This window comes from Tachypleus tridentatus, chromosome 9 (genome assembly GCF_004210375.1).
Source record: "Tachypleus tridentatus isolate NWPU-2018 chromosome 9, ASM421037v1, whole genome shotgun sequence".
In the NCBI taxonomy this organism is placed as follows: Eukaryota; Metazoa; Arthropoda; class Merostomata; order Xiphosura; family Limulidae; genus Tachypleus; species Tachypleus tridentatus.
In genome coordinates this window covers 122,364,679-122,382,468 of record NC_134833.1, presented here as the reverse complement: position 1 = coordinate 122,382,468, position 17,790 = coordinate 122,364,679, and the positions used below count along the sequence as shown (strand labels likewise).

General features: G+C 30.3%; 1 protein-coding gene across 1 annotated transcript in view; it reads right to left on the bottom strand.

Annotated features, from left to right (window-relative positions):
• LOC143226236 (triple functional domain protein-like) overlaps nt 1-17,790 on the bottom strand; it is a 224,094-nt gene that overhangs the window by 154,116 nt on the left and 52,188 nt on the right. The window contains 10 exon segments of the mRNA XM_076456993.1: nt 1,642-1,692; nt 6,292-6,423; nt 8,791-8,982; nt 9,155-9,277; nt 10,090-10,330; nt 12,179-12,375; nt 12,611-12,724; nt 14,116-14,217; nt 16,596-16,686; nt 17,596-17,710. Coding sequence (XP_076313108.1) covers nt 1,642-1,692; nt 6,292-6,423; nt 8,791-8,982; nt 9,155-9,277; nt 10,090-10,330; nt 12,179-12,375; nt 12,611-12,724; nt 14,116-14,217; nt 16,596-16,686; nt 17,596-17,710 — 1,358 coding nt within the window.

Genomic DNA, 17,790 nt, shown 5'->3' with positions numbered 1-17,790 from the left:
CAGCCAGGAATTATTACATGCAGGCGGGGTTTGATCACAATATGCGGCGTGAAAACCATACAAAAAGATTGAAGTGGATTTGGTTTTTGATCACATTAACCGGCTGATTACATTAAGCAGTGGTAATATTAAGCAGCGGCCTCTGTAGAAACCCCAAAAATTTGGGGCCTAAGATCCCATCGCGCCCAACTGATTATCGCGCTTTATCGATGCGTTTTATATCGATGTTTACCTGTATATATGCAGATGACCTAGAATAAAGTTCTAAATGTTTGTAAGAAAAATGCAGTAATATGTGACTGTAGATTGCCTGCAAAATCAAAACGATATAATCTAAGGATTGGTATAAAACATAAAATACTTACACAAACAAAATTTTTAATATAAATTTTATATCAGATCTACAAAATATACAGAAAGCAGTTATACATAATTATTGGAAACACGAGTCACATAAGTGTAAACATTTCTTAGTATTTGCAAGTAAAATGTAAAATCTAGGGGGGGAAAAATAGATATATTCTATGGTAAGCATGCAATACATAAGGGATAAAGTCCTATGTGTTTAGAAACAAATTAACATTCCAGATAAAGTCCACAATTATGTACCACGCTTGCAACATCTAGATAAATGAAGTCCTATATGTCTGCAGGAAGCACGCTCCACAGACATGAAAATATTAATGAAACCAAATAATAAGTTTTGTACAGAGACATGCTCAACAAACATGAAAACACTACAGAAATTAAGTCCTACATATCTGTAGGATGCACCTTCAAAGCAGTGTTTCCCTAACCATGTTCCATGAAACCCTGGAATTCCATATGATATATGCAGGGGTTCCACATCTGTAGGAGGCATGTTTTGTAGGTATGAATATACTTGAAAACCTGCACATCCTATGTGTATGAAGCATCTAAAGAAAAATTTCTATGTCTGTAGGAGTTATGCTCCATAGAACTGAAAATACTTATAAATGTAATCAGGAGATAAACATCAACTATAATTCCACAGTAGTCATACACCATCATACAAAAAGCCCTAAATGTATGTGCAAAATACAATATTTAGAAATAAACGACAGTAAATACGAACAGTCTACAGAACAATGACCTACACGTTTGTAGAAAATCTGTAATAACTAGTAAAAACAGTTGCCTATGAAAAGCTAAAACACTAGAGAACAGGAAATCAGATACCAGAAGTCCTACACATTTATATAAAACATGTACCATCTAGAAAACCAGATGTTCTACAAATTTATATAAAATGTGTATCATCTAGATAACAAATCCTTCATGTTTATAAAAAGCATGTATCATTACAGGAAGTTCTATGAGTTTATAGAAAATATACATATCACCCATAAAACAGGGGCCCTACTCATTTATAAAAAGTTTGCATCATTACGAGAACCAAACATTCTAAGTGCAGAAAGCATGCATCATCTAGAGAACTAGATGTTCTCCACATTTATACAAAACATGCACTAGAGAACTAGATGTTCTACATGTTATCAAAAATATGCACCATCAAGAAAAAGGATGTTCTACATGTTAATAGAAAGCATGTATCATCTAGAGAACAGAATGTCCTACATGTTTATGGGATGATCCTTCAGACTTGGGCTGATGACATACCTGCACCAAGTGGTCCAACTGGTAGAGTAACTTTTTACTGGTACTGTGAACCTACACAATAATTACAAAAGATAGATAGACAGCCATCACTAATAAGGTTTTGCAGGGGAGGTTAACAATCAGGATGTATTACCCACATTGTTCTACTTCTCAAGTACCTCCTAAAATAACAAATACTACTGCTTGGTCTTCAAGTTAAAGAAAGCTAACTGGTAGAAATTATTGTGTGTAACAAGTTGTGAAACTTAAGAAAATAAAATTATCAAAAATATTTGAATTTTTAATTTTGATACATCTAGCAACATACCAATAAGCATATTTTAATTTTAGAACACTGATGAAATAGAATAAAACAAAATATATATACAGAGTTTTTAGCAATGCACTTCACTAGAATAAAATACCACATTCTTGGAGGTTTTGTTTTTACATAATCAAATATAAATTTGTAACAAATAAAAATAATTAAGTTAAAAATATGTTAAACTGATTGGCACAAAAAATAACAGAGCCAAAACCTCATTGTACTTTAGCAACAAAATGAATTATTGGTAATTTCAGTAAAGATGAAGAAGCAACTCACAGAAAATGATGTCACTAGTGTTAAGGTATACATCAAAATCATAGTTTAAATTTACATTTTCTCAGTAATGGGATATAATTCTTTTCTTAGCAAATTTACATTAACCCTTTTAGCGAGGTTGGTGACTGCAGTCGACTTGAAGGCTCAGCGCGACAGGCAACCTTCCTTTATTCCTGTATTCTTATGTATTGAATTTAACACATATAGTATTTGGTACAATCACTAAATATTTCAGGGACTTTTGTTGAGTTATTGCCAAGATATCATGCTTTTATTACCGATACCGTAATTAGTTGAAGCATCAAAGATATATATTCAGTGCCAGCCAAACATTAAAAGTTGTTATTCAGCACCAATAGGGCTAAATCAATGAGGATTTTGAAGTCAAAACTTTTGCTAATTACTTACTCATAACATAACAGTGTGCATTTAAACTACTTTTAATGTGATCACAAACTGTATATTTAAATTTAGAACTTACAATAACAACATTTTCTGTAGTTATCTTGAAACTTTAACATCTTAATGCTCCTATTTTAACTACACAATAAATATTTAATTAAATTAAGACAATTACAGCATAACTACAAATGAAGAAAAGGATGGAATCAATGATGTTCAAGAACTGATACTTCACATAGTTAGCACCAGCCAATTTAGTAAACAAGAATGGAACTGACATTTGGAATGGTCTGAAAGTTAAAAAATTAACTTTTCTTCATAATTTATGACATTTTCTTGTTGGATAACCTTTTGACTGATATTATTTAAATATGATATATATCACTGTTAAACTCTCAGAAAAAATAAAAACCAAAACCCACCAGAATTTGAGCTTGTGACCTTATTTATTAGGCAGGTAACTTTAGTCAACTAAGCTATTTTTTATTGAATATTACAATACTTTCTACAAACCTTTTGTCATCTAAAGAGACAACTATTAGCTATAGTTCATACCAAGCATAAAGACAACTTGCTTATTGGCTCTAAGTTTGTTAGAAATTATGACAAGCACTTCATTTTGTTAAAATACTCATAATGTGACTTTCAAAAATGCATTATTAATTGTAATGTGAAAGTTTAGATTTATTATTTAGTTGGAATGTGTTTTTGTACAGCATTTAAACTTTTTGTTGCACTTCTCAATTTAACTTCCATGTGTATCTAGCCATTTTAACATAGATGGCTAAAATATATGTACTGTATTTCTGCAGTAGAACATAAAACAACTTTTTAAACATTAATCTTTACTAGTTTCTAGCTGCAAAAGCATATAAGACATCTTATTTCTCAAATTTTAAAAATATACTTAGCTTATACAATGTCATGTTGTTATAAATGCAAATTTTGGAACCACAAGAAACATGTCTAGCACCTATACACTTAGTAAATTTACAATAAATTTCAGACAATTCAACATGAAGTGCCATGGCAGATACTTATATCTGGAGAAATGCTTCAAAGACCTTTCCATAGATAGATAATTGCATAGTAAGGTTACGAGATGATAGAGATCCAACGAACAAAATACTTAAAAAAAAAAAAAAAAGATCAAAAGAGCATTTAGGACAGCAATGGCTCTGAAACTACAACTCAAGCCAATGTGAAGCAATACCCCTAGCTGCAAATTTCTTTCATTAAAAACAACAGAGCAGTGCAGTACTTTTTCCCAGAATTTCATATTTTTTTTTATTTTTATATATTTCATTTGTATTATGTAATATTTCAGTGTGTGTGTGTACACACACTCGTATATATATAAAAGAAAATTGCATGTAATTTTTTAAAAAGTAATTCAGCATGCTTTGAGCCAATCATATTAGCAGAAATAAATTATATCAACAAATCAAATCGTAGTAACCAATTGAGTGTGTTCTGCAGTATGTTGCTCAAAAAAAATTAATATGCACCAGGTGGTGTGCTCTGCAAATGCTTTTCAGTTAACAATTGCACCATATGGCATGTTCCACAGTTAAGGGGTTATTGAAGATGGGTGCATCTCCTACCATCAAACCAGAAATTCAAAAGCTTCCAGCCACACCTTGAAATTAATTGTTTTCATAAAAATTACAAAAAACAACAAATATAGAATAATAAAAGTATTACTCTGTTCCAATGGACTTTTATGCCTTTAGGATTTTTCAACACAGTCTTGGAAACAATGTTCACATATTACAACAGATCTGTGGAAAACCAGCAATTATTTCACTATTCCTGGCAGAAACTTAACCAGAACTATAAGAGTAGACATGATCAATGATGCACAACTAATTCAAGGAGCATCATTAAACAAGGAACATTATTCTTACGCAATACTACTAGCAACCGTCAAAAGCTATGGTGTAATGGTAAATACATGAGGATCAGCTTTATATATATATATATATAACAATGACTAAAAATATAAATGAAAACCAGAAATTTAATACTTCTGTTTCTTATTGTGTTTTATGCTGTTGATCCACTAATGAAACGTAAGCCTATTTTTTGTAATAATTTTTATTTATTTTAAATATACACCTAAGAACACTAAATGATAACATGCAGAAAGCATTCAATGTCCTCTAACAATTATAATTTAACTGTTTTTCAAACAAAGATGTAAGTGCCTAAAAATAACTCCCTTAACTGATCGATCTGATCTTGGTAATAGCAACTATGAATCTGTAGGTAAAATAATTGAAAAACTGTCTGACAAACAAGCTAGCATTATACATCATTGGTAAATTAAAACTTTATTTTTCAATTGATTACAAATGATGCAATGGCAAACAAACTACCACCAATATATAAAAGCAACACTGTAATTGAAGGGTGTGGCAAGTAGGTTCAACTTTCTGGTTTATACTACCATAAATAAAGCAGATTAGATGTCATAAAATTAGATTCTGCCTTATTAACATATGTATACACTATAAGTGTGTAATTTATAATAAACTCAGGACATTACACACAGATGATTAGTTGGTATAAAATGCCCAACTCAGAGAAAATAAGTGTCATGTGATACAGACAAGTGAACTTTGAAAACTTAGTGGAATATTTCCTGCACAAATTAAAAATTGAAACTTACATAACATTCATATTTTAATTCAAACATACTGACATAAATTGAAAATAAAACTGTTTAACCAAATTTTGAATATAATTATAAAACATTGTGACATGCATAGTTTGACCCCAAGCCATGCATAATGAGTTTATGCTAAAGAGAAACAAGTTGTTAATCACAGAGAAACTGTCTAAAGTGGCTTTCATGGGATTAATCAAGTGTTGTTGACATGAAGTGGAAGATAATCAGTGGGCATAGTAAGTGTGAACAATCATCAAAACATTTCCCTGTGTGTTGATTACTATTAATTAAGAATTTTTTCAACAGTTTACTTGTCAATTTTTCTGCCAGTTTTAAAGACTGGCTTCTCACTGTCCTTATTTTGTGTTTTAACACCATCTCCTTCACTGGCAGTTTCAAAACTTTAAAATTTTCATATTTCATTGCATGGCCACTCATTTTATCTTCTTCCTTGAATTTATTGATTAACTTCTATAAACTTTTCTATTATACCCACTTATAGGTTTGTTCTTATTAAATCTTAAGTATAACCAAGTGTTTAATATGATACTAAGACTTGCTTGATTGTACAGCGGTGACAGATTTGAGGACTTTTTTTTTTCCACTGGTTAAATCGTCTAACATGCTCTTACTGCAATAGCATGGCAAAGACTGACTGGCTAGTGTATACTAAATTTTAACATAATAAACCTTTTGATGTATTTTAAAGTTTTGAGTAATAACTGAATTTAATAAAATACTTCACATTTAAATAAGGTTAGTTAATTTATTTAGTGACTCATGTTTCTGTTCAACAACTTCTACTTGATATTGGAAGGGCAAACACCCAGACTCGAATTGTTGATTAAGTGCACATTACTTACCTAAACAAAACACATCGTTAACTGTAAATACAAGCTAAGTAACTCGATAAACTACTTCACTAACTCTTAATATGTATTTGTTATCTAAATTTCTCGCAACAAGCTATATGTTTACGCACATACAAACTTACTTCTGTGTAAGCTTGACATATTTCTTCATAAAAGTTTTGATGCTGATGAATCAGTTCTTCTAGTTCTGAAACTTCTCTTGGGACATTAGTTAATTGACAATTCTGAGTCCATGAGGGAATATTGTTCATATACTAGGAAAATAAAAAACTGAATAATAAACAAAATAGCCTGCAAAAAGCATATAATGTCCTATAACTATCTCAATTTAATTAATGCGCTAACAACTTTATGAGTGTTTTAAAATAATCTCTTTAGCTAACTAACTGACAAATTTCAGCTTCCTCAAAAGTAGTCAAATGATAATTCTTAATTTCTATAAAAATACTGGATAACTGACGATTTTGAACATTCCTAGAAACACTGGTTAATTCTTCTCAGTTTTATTAGAAATACTGTTTAACTAAATGTTCAAGAGGCTGGTCCAAGAGAAGGAATGTAAACTATAATTCCTTGTGACACTTATCCATACAAAAGTGGCAAGTTTTCAGTAAAGTGCAAGAAACTGACATAATTTAGTCCAACTGATATGCTAACAAGCCTGAGTGCAAGGTGGTGTTCACTTGAAAAGTAAAAATACCTTCTTTTATCCTACAGTTGGAATAATGTATTTGATTAACCTCTAAAACTTCTGAAATGCATATCTATAGTTTTAGTATCTCTGAATAATGTATTTGAAATTTACTTTACCACAAAATGTTACTGAATCAGCAGCATAGACTGAAATGAACAGTTGATAACTCTGATATCATGTATAAAAATACCAGGTTCAAAGACACCATGTAAAAGGTTGTGGAATGCACACTTTGACCTCCACCTGCACACATAGGGTTAACTGACAATTCTGATCTTCCCTCAGAAATTTGATTAATTTCAAGTTCCACTTATTTCATTAGCTTGCAATGTTCATGTTATGAAGAGTTATGCCAATGCTGCTGAAGTATATTATACAGATTGTGAAACATTATATGGACTGTAAAAGCATTAAAATCTCTAAACCTACACAGTAAGTTACATAATATTTACATAGACAACTTGCTCTGATCAGAAGTTAATATTGATAAGTTAGGTCAAGCATCATATATCTGTCAAGCTTGTTTTGGAATACTTGTTGAATGTGACTACAGTATTCTCATTTGAGAAGTAACTGTTATGGGTTGAAAGGAATTTGCATGGGGGGGATAATATTTATTTGCACTGGAATAATGATATTATATTAACAAAATTTGTAGGATATTACCAAAACTTGTACATAAAGTTTTAAAAACTGTGATAATATTACAGTATCACTCAAGCTAATGTAAGCTTATGAAGTAAGCTTTATAGATGGTTGCGATGATCTTATCACTGGTGTTTGTGAAAGTTTTTAAAAGTCACAAAAACAATGTAATATCGTGAGAGATTACAAAACAATTTTTATGGACTGTAACAACAGAGTTTGTGAAAGACCTTTTAGAGCCAGGCAATGTTATATCATCAAAGCTTGAGAAGTTTTATTAACAGGGATAACATTGCTATATTACCAAGAAAAAGTCAAACTTTAACATATATATTAAATTTGTTTGTTTATAGTTAAGCACCAAATTACATAAAGGACTATCAGTGTTCTACCCATCTCGGGTATCAAAACCTGGTTCCCAGCATTGCAAGTCCACAGACATACTGCTGTGCTACTAGAAACTATATATTAAAAGCTTTCTAAAAATGTTTTTATGATAGAAGTTGTTGTTACTAATGTTCTTATAATTTAAAATAATACAGTACTTTGAATCAGTCTTAATTCTTTAATACTGAATGTCCAGTTAGGTACAAAAGTAATTATAATTTAATTTACATTAAATTTTCTAATAAAACAAAAAAAAACTCTGAGTTCTATATATTCACATTTCAATTAAAGTAAGCTTTAATTAGCTGTTTATTTTTCTAACGAGCAACATGCACCATCCAGTTGAACACCACAGGCTTTATATATTACATGTTGAGTTTTTCATTAAACAGTTCATACAACTTTGATTCCTAAACATCTAGAATCCAGTAAAAACTTTAGTTTAAGTTAGATGTTCATTTTTTTAAGAAAACAGTATACAACGTAATTTTCTTTACATACAAACACAAGCCTATTCAGTGAAAGATTACAGCTTTTAATTAGTTTATCAACTCTCTTATGAAAAAACAGCAAAACACCCATAATCCAAAGAAGGAGCTCAGGTTTTACATTATCTCTTAGCATTCTAATAAAATGATAGATAACCTGGCTTCCTATGCAATAAAACACTGAAATGAAACAGTACAGAACACAGCTACTTATATACCCACATCCTTATGTGAATCTTTTGTTTTTAAATTACCTTGACAGCTTTGACAAAACAGCAGTGAAACAGAGCTTTCTACCCATTTAACTCTCATATCAATGTGTTAGACTTCAAGTTACCTGTTCAGTTTTTTGTTCAAACAGTGAAAAACCTAGTTTTCCATACAATTTATCAGCTCTTACACATTACCTGCTCAGCTTTCTGGTGAAACAATACAGACAAAGACAATACAGTTGTTCTTTCATCCAGTCCTGCTGCAAATTGCTTCCAGGCATTGTCCAAACGAGCTGCAGTTTGTTGAATAGCACTACTAGCATAGTGACCTGAGTCAATCAGCCTGGATGCTGCTGTGAGGATACGGTTGATGGTTGTGTAGACACTCTGTGCAAGTAGATGACAACAAAAAATTATATATGTATACATAAATTTGGCATTTATAATTAAAATTAAAAAGACTGAAATATTCAATAGGTATTTAGGTAAATTGTCAACAAAACAATTAAAATACCAAAATATGAAAGAAAAATAAACAAGGTTTCAAATAACTTCTTACCATTGATGCCATAGTTAAATGGTTATGTTCCTCCTGCATATCTTTGGCTTCTTGAAAGGAACGACCAATCTCAACATATCTGACTAGAAAGAGGTCCAGGTTATGGACGATCCAATCATACATCTGCAACAGAATGAAAAAAAATGATGTTTTACTGTGTAAAAACTACATCACATGTTCCTTTGAACAAAGGGGCACATCAATGTACAGCAAAATCAATTTTTATAGTTTTCTTAATTGTTTTTACTTACTTCTCAGTAATACTTTTACACCTGCAGCAACAAACAGAGGTACTTTAGAATACACTGTTAACTGAAGAACACTTTATTTTATAACTTTAAAAAATATCAAACACTTTACTGTTAATTCTTGTAAAAAAATACTATTGTCACTAATTGCAAAAACAAGTGAAAACAATGTTCAATGATATATAAAATCCATCCTATTTGTCATCAATCTATTTAATTGTTAGCCAGCAAGACCTCTGTCTACTTCAGATAGAAACTGATTTATTTGTTTTATTCAGAACACCAAAGACCATATCTGGAAATCTTTCTTTAAAAACAATATGCTTATTGTTGCAAGATTTAAAACTTTCTTCAATACACAGAGCTGTATACACAGTCACTATAAATATGAATTCAATTAACACCAATACAATGATTATATTACAAAATAAATACAGACCAGCATTCACTTTATTATTTTTCATAAATACAGAAGAATTATTTTAAAATATCTCTGTACACAATGTGAACTGTAAAAAAGTTCTAATATATCTTATCTTACAAAGAAAAGGAAAGGACTTTTTTAAAAAGGGTATATGTAATAAATCTTTAGTGTTTGAATTAACATCAGACTTTAATAAAATTGATAAAACTAAAAAACAAAAGTATTTTCTTAAGAGTATAAACCTTAAAAAAATAACAACTAACCTTCTGAGCATCTTGTTCAAACATTCGTACTTGATAGCACTGTTCTAGTTTGTTTTTTCGGACATGCCATAACTGACCTAGATGCCTTTGTGTGACATGGACATCATCCAGCAACTGCATAACATGGGAAATTGCACACTGAAAATCTGTGTTTCCAGCCATTGTGGGAGGTGCACTATCCCTGCTAGAATAACCCGAATCACAAGATCCTCCGCTACTTCCACCAGTTGCATAACTTAGCCTGGAACATAAGTTTGTCAGCTATTAAAACCAAAACTGAATGAACAAGAAAAAAGATATTACATCAACTGTTCATTTATTTCACAAATGGATATAACTTAGTCTTGAATGCATATTATTTTTGCCTAAAATATAGAATGCTAGTGGCCAATACATTACCTGGTTTGTAATACAAGTTAAATTAGCCTTCAATACTGAACCAGAAAAAACTTAGATAACTTTGAACTCATTGCAGCAGCTAGAAATGTTACACCCAGAACGTATATTAGTCTAGAATGCAGATTATCTTAGATACACTAATTTCACCATGAACACAGATTCTGTTAATGTTGTTAAGACTTAATTCTATAAGTTAGACACAAACACATTGTAACAGGTGGTAATATTTCATCCAATAAACTATGTTAACCTGGAGCATTGATTACATCAATTATTAAAACTGACCAAGTAACTTTAGTTATTAAGCAATACTCATTAATATACTGATTACAACTTGATCCAGTTACCATGTTAATAGCTTGGATAATATATTACATAACCTTTTAGTATTTCACCCAATGATCCAAGTTAACCTGGTACACTGATTATGCCAGCTGTAAATGTTTTGCCCAAGAATCTAATATAGCCTGGAATACTGTTCAAGTTAGCTGTCAATACTTCACCCAGTGATCTAAGTTAGCCTGGTATACTGATGAATTTAGCTGTTAATAATTCACCCAGTGATTCATTTCAGTCTGATAGATTTATTATGTCCTTTATTAATAATAATTTCAATTATCAAAATCAGCTTGGTAAATTGAATTTGTCAGCCATTAATTCTATACCCAGTGACCTAAGTTAGCCTAGTACACCGATTGTGTCAACTGTTAATGCTATACCCAGTGATTTACGTTACTGAGATAAGTCAGTTTTTATTCATATGACCATAGGTAACACATAACAGATGTGTAAAAGTTCAGAAGACTAATAAAAATAAAGATATAAAAACATTTCAAAATATAAACCAGAACAGAGATCAGTTATTGTAATTCACAACATCCAATACAACAGCATTCTGATGAAAGATGACCTATGTCCAATATAACTACTTGAAGAACTAATCACTATTTTTTTTCTAGAAATGTAATGTATATCAGAACTTTTTGCTACAAACTGTTTTAAAAGATGTAACTTAAAAGTAAAACAATAGTAAAAATCCATTAACACTGTGTTGCATTTATGCTCAGTCTGAGAGTTTATAAGTTAGCAAGCACTATGTCCTCATCATGTGTAGGAAGTACAATGCAAAGAAAATCTAGTAAAACTAGTTTTTTAGAATCATATGTAGATGGCGTCTGAGAAGGTACATGATGGTAACCTTGATATTCAACCTTATCAACTTTAGCCTATGATTGGAGCTTCTATGTTACTTAAGGTTATATAAAGTCCTAATTTTCATCAAAACTTTCCAGAAAGACTTATAAAAAAAAAAATGTTATTATTCCCCCTGATGAAGAAAGTAAAACAGTAAATCTAGATTTCTCTCATAATCTAATTTTTAATGTAATCACTATTTTAACCAAGTTAATGAAAGACATATTTATAACCACGAGAGAAGGTGTGTGTGTCATGGACTTAGCTCTTTTTTGTAAGAAACTTATCAAAAAGTTTAACATAACTTTTTGGGGGATACATCCTGTTTGAACAGAGTGTCTTGTTACAATTACTCATATTTTTTTTTTAATTTTACCTGAATACACCTAAGTAAAGACATATTCATTCTCAAAGTTATGAAAGTGTTACAATCATAATACCTGCATACTACAGATTCCTCACTAGGCAATGAATAACCTACAAAATAAATCAATACCTGTGTAATACTTGTTGACCTTCATAATCAATGTTTTCCAGTGGAGTTTGTACAACTTTCTTCATGCTGTTATGTTCTTCAACCATTCTCTTGGCTCCACTGATATCGCTAGCAAAATCATTCCTCAAGAGGTCATCTTTGATCCTATCCATTCGTTCCATTACATCCAACGTTTTAGATATAAAACTCTCTAAGCTCTGAAATGTAAAAACACAAAATGTAAGTAACTTTAAAGCATTAAGTTTATGTAACTTACAGAATAGCTCACTAATTATCAGTTTTACAAAGGTGAAATAATTAAATTACTGTTTACCTGTCTACCTTCTGAACACAGACTGTTAACATTACTTCCCAGCCAGCCCCCACAATATATAAATAAGCAACTCATTAAATGTACTACATACATATTATAAATAAATCATTTCTACTTACCAGTCTGAGTTCAATCCACTGATTGTGATCATACGGTAATGTACCATCTAGGTCACTGGTCAATTGTGACTGGTCAATATATTTAGATAGTGTTTCTAGTGATATCATGCTTGTCTAATAAAATGAAAAGAAACAGTCTATTAGCTTATACCTAAATTCATATAAATAAATAATAAAAATGTATTCTGAAAACATGCAGACTTAGTTTATTACAAAATGAAATATCAGAGACAACTTTTCCCAGTCAAAAACACAAGTACACAAACTCTGTGTGTGTTAATTTATTACTAGACATTCTATGCTGCCAATATATAATAACAACTAAGAACAAAAACATAAATTCGTATACAAATGCATTTAAATTCAGCATCTAGATAAGTTTCATAACAGTATTTGAACTAGTTTCTAATGATTGCAACAGAAAAATAAAGGTTTTTATGAGATGAGGTACAACTGAGTACTGTCATGAAATCCTGTAAGATGTTTAGAATTCAGCAATGCTGGCAAGTTCTACACAAGAGTGGAAACTTTAAATGTTGGATGACTTTGTTGCCACATATTCATTAACAGCAATTTTATCATTATTCAGCTATAACTTTAACTCAAACTTAATTTCAATGTTCAAAAGCTAAGTTTAAATAAACAGTGTTTGGTATTCAAAAGATATACTATTGACTACATATGTTTTGCATATTTGTTAATCTGCCTGAACAAAATTCATGTTTTCAAAGGTACTTCCTCTTAAATAATCTTACATTTTATAGAGTACTATGAATAAATATGGTTTGTTTTTATGATTAAATATAACTTTTCTTTCACAAAATTCTTTCCCTAAAATATGGTTTCTGTTTAACTTTTTTCTTCGCCTTAGAATTTAAATCTTTTTTTTACAACATTCCATTTTATGCATCCAGTTTGATTCACAGATTCCCATTACTGCATATCTTTTGAAACTTTAACTTACTAACTGAAATAATCATGACACAGCTGTAAGTCCTAAATTACAGTATTAATTGACAAAGATTTAGCAGCAACCTAAGACCAAATCTTTCAAAACAGCATCAGGTTTGAATAAGTACATGTAAGAATATTTTTAAGAATATGACAATTTTCTTGGGCAAAATAAATTTATATCTATTAAATATAATCTTTCATTAAATTATAAGTTATTTTATTCATGTAAGTTGTCCTATACAATAAACTTAAAAATAAACTTGATAAATAAGGATGTGAGTGATGGAAAATTTTGCCCAATTAGGCACGGAAGAAAACACTTGATGTACAAGAATTAAGTATTGCAACTCAACCTCACAAAGGTTATATTTAATTTATTAAATAAATTCACATTTGAAGAATAATAACCTTTCTTTTAAATTCTACTATACAGTTAAAGCAATGCAACTCAACTTTACAGACATCCAATTTAATTCATAAAATAATTTCATATATACACTGAAATCTCTCTTTGTTTCAATCTCCTATTCAAAATATGGTATACCACTCACCTCAAACTTGTACTTTGAACTTCCCAAGCTAGTTCTTTGTTTCTGCCAGAAGTTTTCTGGTTTGATTATGTATGCTGTATGAATTTTGGCAGGAAAACTTTCCTGTAAGTTGAAGGATGAAGAATGTGTAAATCTCATACATGTGTCTTTTACTTCTCTGAGTGCACAGTACACTTTCTAATTTTATCAATTTATTCTCAAGGGTATGATTAAAGTTATATATGGTCACTGAATAAACTTACCTGCCTTGATATACTTATGAAATATGTTAAAATAGTGATATTCAGCCAATGTTACTTTTTATAGCTTGGCCAGTCAAAAAATTAATTTACTGTTTCACATAATAGCTGCATTGTATCCTATCTGACCTTGTGTATGGGAAAATAATTTGCAACCCTAACATGGAATAAAAATATTTCAGCATTCAAGTGCTCTTTTCTGACTGATCAGCTACTAGATATATTTATGACCCTACATCAGAAAAAAAAACAAACTGACCCCTCTGGGTATCATGCCAAATTTTGAAATTTGTCCCAGAAGGAACTGAGTAGTAGGAATAAACTACTTTATTTGACTGTACTATTCAGAATCTTCTTTTCAGATTTGAAATCCATGAATTATGAACAAAGCTACAGCTGTATATAGCAATAATGGTTTTATAAGCTTCAGTATTTCTATCTTTTCTAGAATCAATATCACACACCTTGTTTTCTACTAATCTAATCTGATTTTGACCTCTCGGGACACTTGTTTTTCTTATTACTCTTCTTTCTACACTTTCAGCATCATTTCTTTGCTTCCAGTTAATATGATTTGCTTTAATCAAAAATGAATTCAAAGGTAAACATCACTTACAACAGTTACAAGCAAAGCAGTCTCCTTTCTTTCTACAATTATATTCCCATAAGTTTTTAAAAATTCCATTCATGAACATATTTTTTCACTCAAAAGAAGAAGCTTTTAAGATTGTATTAGTGGATTATGGTTACATAGCCTAATGCTTCCAATCCATTTTTTTGGCTCCAGCATTATTCTCTGAAATCTGGGTCAGTTTTTCACAAATACAGGTCTTGTATTGTAAATGCAATTTTGGCACTTTTATGAAAGATTTATATAACCCTTTAAGAGGACCAGGTTCACTGTGAAATGCTGTTGTAGTTTCACTGATTTTACCAACACCTGCTAATCATATTAGTAATCTTTACTTAACCTTTAAATACAGTTTTGTAAACTTTTCTTTTCTAACTTAATCACATTCTAACACTCCTTCAATTCAATGATCTGCCTTTAAAATGTTTCATTCCTTATTCATTTAATAAAGTGTTTAATTTTGTTTGAACTTCAGACAAAGGTTTTTCTCTTTAATTCTTTTACAACAAATCACTACACCTTCTTCTAAATACTGGGTCCCCATATTTCTAACTGCTGCAAAGATCAGAAAACTGTGTGCCAGGTTCAACCTTGAAAGCACTATAAATAAATATTAAGCCTTGAGTTTTTGAATACATGCAATTAAAATTGGTCAACAATGGACAAGGTATTGATATATCGACATGTTTTAGAAAACAATGCATTATATACAGCTCATATAGAAATACAACAATAAACACACAAAAGTATGTTTTGATTTTTAATCTGCCATAGTTATACACCTACAAATCATAAAATAAAAGGCTTGATTCTGTCATTGTATGTAAACTACAGGTAGTGTGATGCATACATAGGTAAGCAATGGACAGCAATTAAATCAAGATGAAACTCAAAAACTTTAAATTTAGAGCCCTAAAATACTTTACAGATCAGTTGTGTAGAAATATTTTGGGTTTCCTTTTATCATGAAAAACGGCACAACAAAATTAAAAAAAAAAATAACACTACGTGCAAACTGTGAAAAACAAATGTTAAATATAAAGGGGTGGAAGAATACAATAAACTACTTAATGCACTTACATTAAAATCATTAAGTGGTTGATTTGTTGCAAATGTTCAGAAATTTGGTGAAAGGAACTGTCATATTTTGTATTTAATCTACTAAAATTAACATTTGTTAATGTTTTTAATTATGGGTGGGTGAAGATGTACCAGCCTTAAAAATAAGCAGCATATTCATAATTGGTAAATAAATATACTTTTGTTGAAATGGGTCTATTTGTTGATCTAAAAAATGAAACAATTTTTGCCATAAACTAGTACTATGTCTCACTCTTATAACAAACAATGGAAAATCATTGGATTTATAAGCAAGTTGATATTTATATAATTTATGCAAAAAAATAAAAAATAAAAACAGAAACTAAAATCTCAATTGTAATAAAGTAAAAATATTAAAACAGAATATAAGCACTCTAGTTTTTCAAAACAAAATTGTAGAGCTTATAACTAAAACATTAAAGTAACAAGAAAAAAATGTAAGAGCTAAAACACTCACTTATAAAAGCACTCTTAGAATTTAATTATTTTACAAAAAATAAATGCCTTACTTGTAAAACTTTTAGAATAGGTTTGACAGTGTTCCATGTTGCACCACGCATGTCAATCACAACCGAAAACCCCAGCTCTTTTGTATCCTCACTAAAACAGAAATAAAGTTATTTAGTAAATAATTCATTGGCTGCTAACAAGATCCAAATGTTTGGATGATTCATGGTTACAACTTTTGAATCGAATCATGAGTGTTGCTGTTAAAGCTACAATTATATGCAGCTAAAACATTCCAACATCAAAACATTGATTCCAAGTTTTTTTAGTTAGTTACAGTTTCACATCTGAAGCAGAAGAGGAATGTACTACCACAAAACTTGAAACTACAAGTGACCCAAACACTTTAAAGTTATAAATCCAAACAATTTCCCAGTAATTTTTTAACTGTTTCATTAATGACAGCAAGTTTAAACTGGTCAAATAAATGTATAATTTCAAATTACTTCATTTTTCATAGATATAAACAAAAATACATAAATTAAAATTAAGTGCAACAAAATAAGCTTTCACAAAACTTTACAAATATAAGGACAAACTTTCAAAAATATCCTAGTAGACACAAAAATAGATAAAAATAGTATCATTAAAAAAACTTTAGTTAAATCACAAACATAGATACAAACAGTATCAAAAAATTAAGAAAACATAAAAGTATTCAAATGGCTATTTTGCAGTACTTGATATATAAACAGTATTAGCTTTTATATTTACTTAAGTGTATAAATACGACTTGCATCAAACATACTATTAATCTATTTATCTAAACACAGGATAAGCTTAACAAGTATATCAATGTAACATCAGACTACTTATCTGATTACAGATCTTACTCATAATATCCACCCATGATTATCAACTTCTGCCCACTTAATAAGGTATATAAGTACACTTATATCATCATCAACCTAATTAACTGAGGGCAGAGTTGATCAAAACTTGTTTAAACCTACTCTCAAGGGTATATTTAGAGGTTCTATGTTTGCTGAATCAACATACTACCTTGGTATACTTGCAAGGTATGTTAAAAGTCGTCTCAGGTCTTCGGTTTTTAACCTCTCGGGAAGATTTCTAGCAGGAAAGGTAAGGACAGCTCCTCCCCTCTTGTCTCTGCCTCCTATAAATACAGTAAGTTCTGTTTTTATACAAAAATGCTTCAAAAACTTCACTGCAATGTGTATGTTTGCATTTTTATGT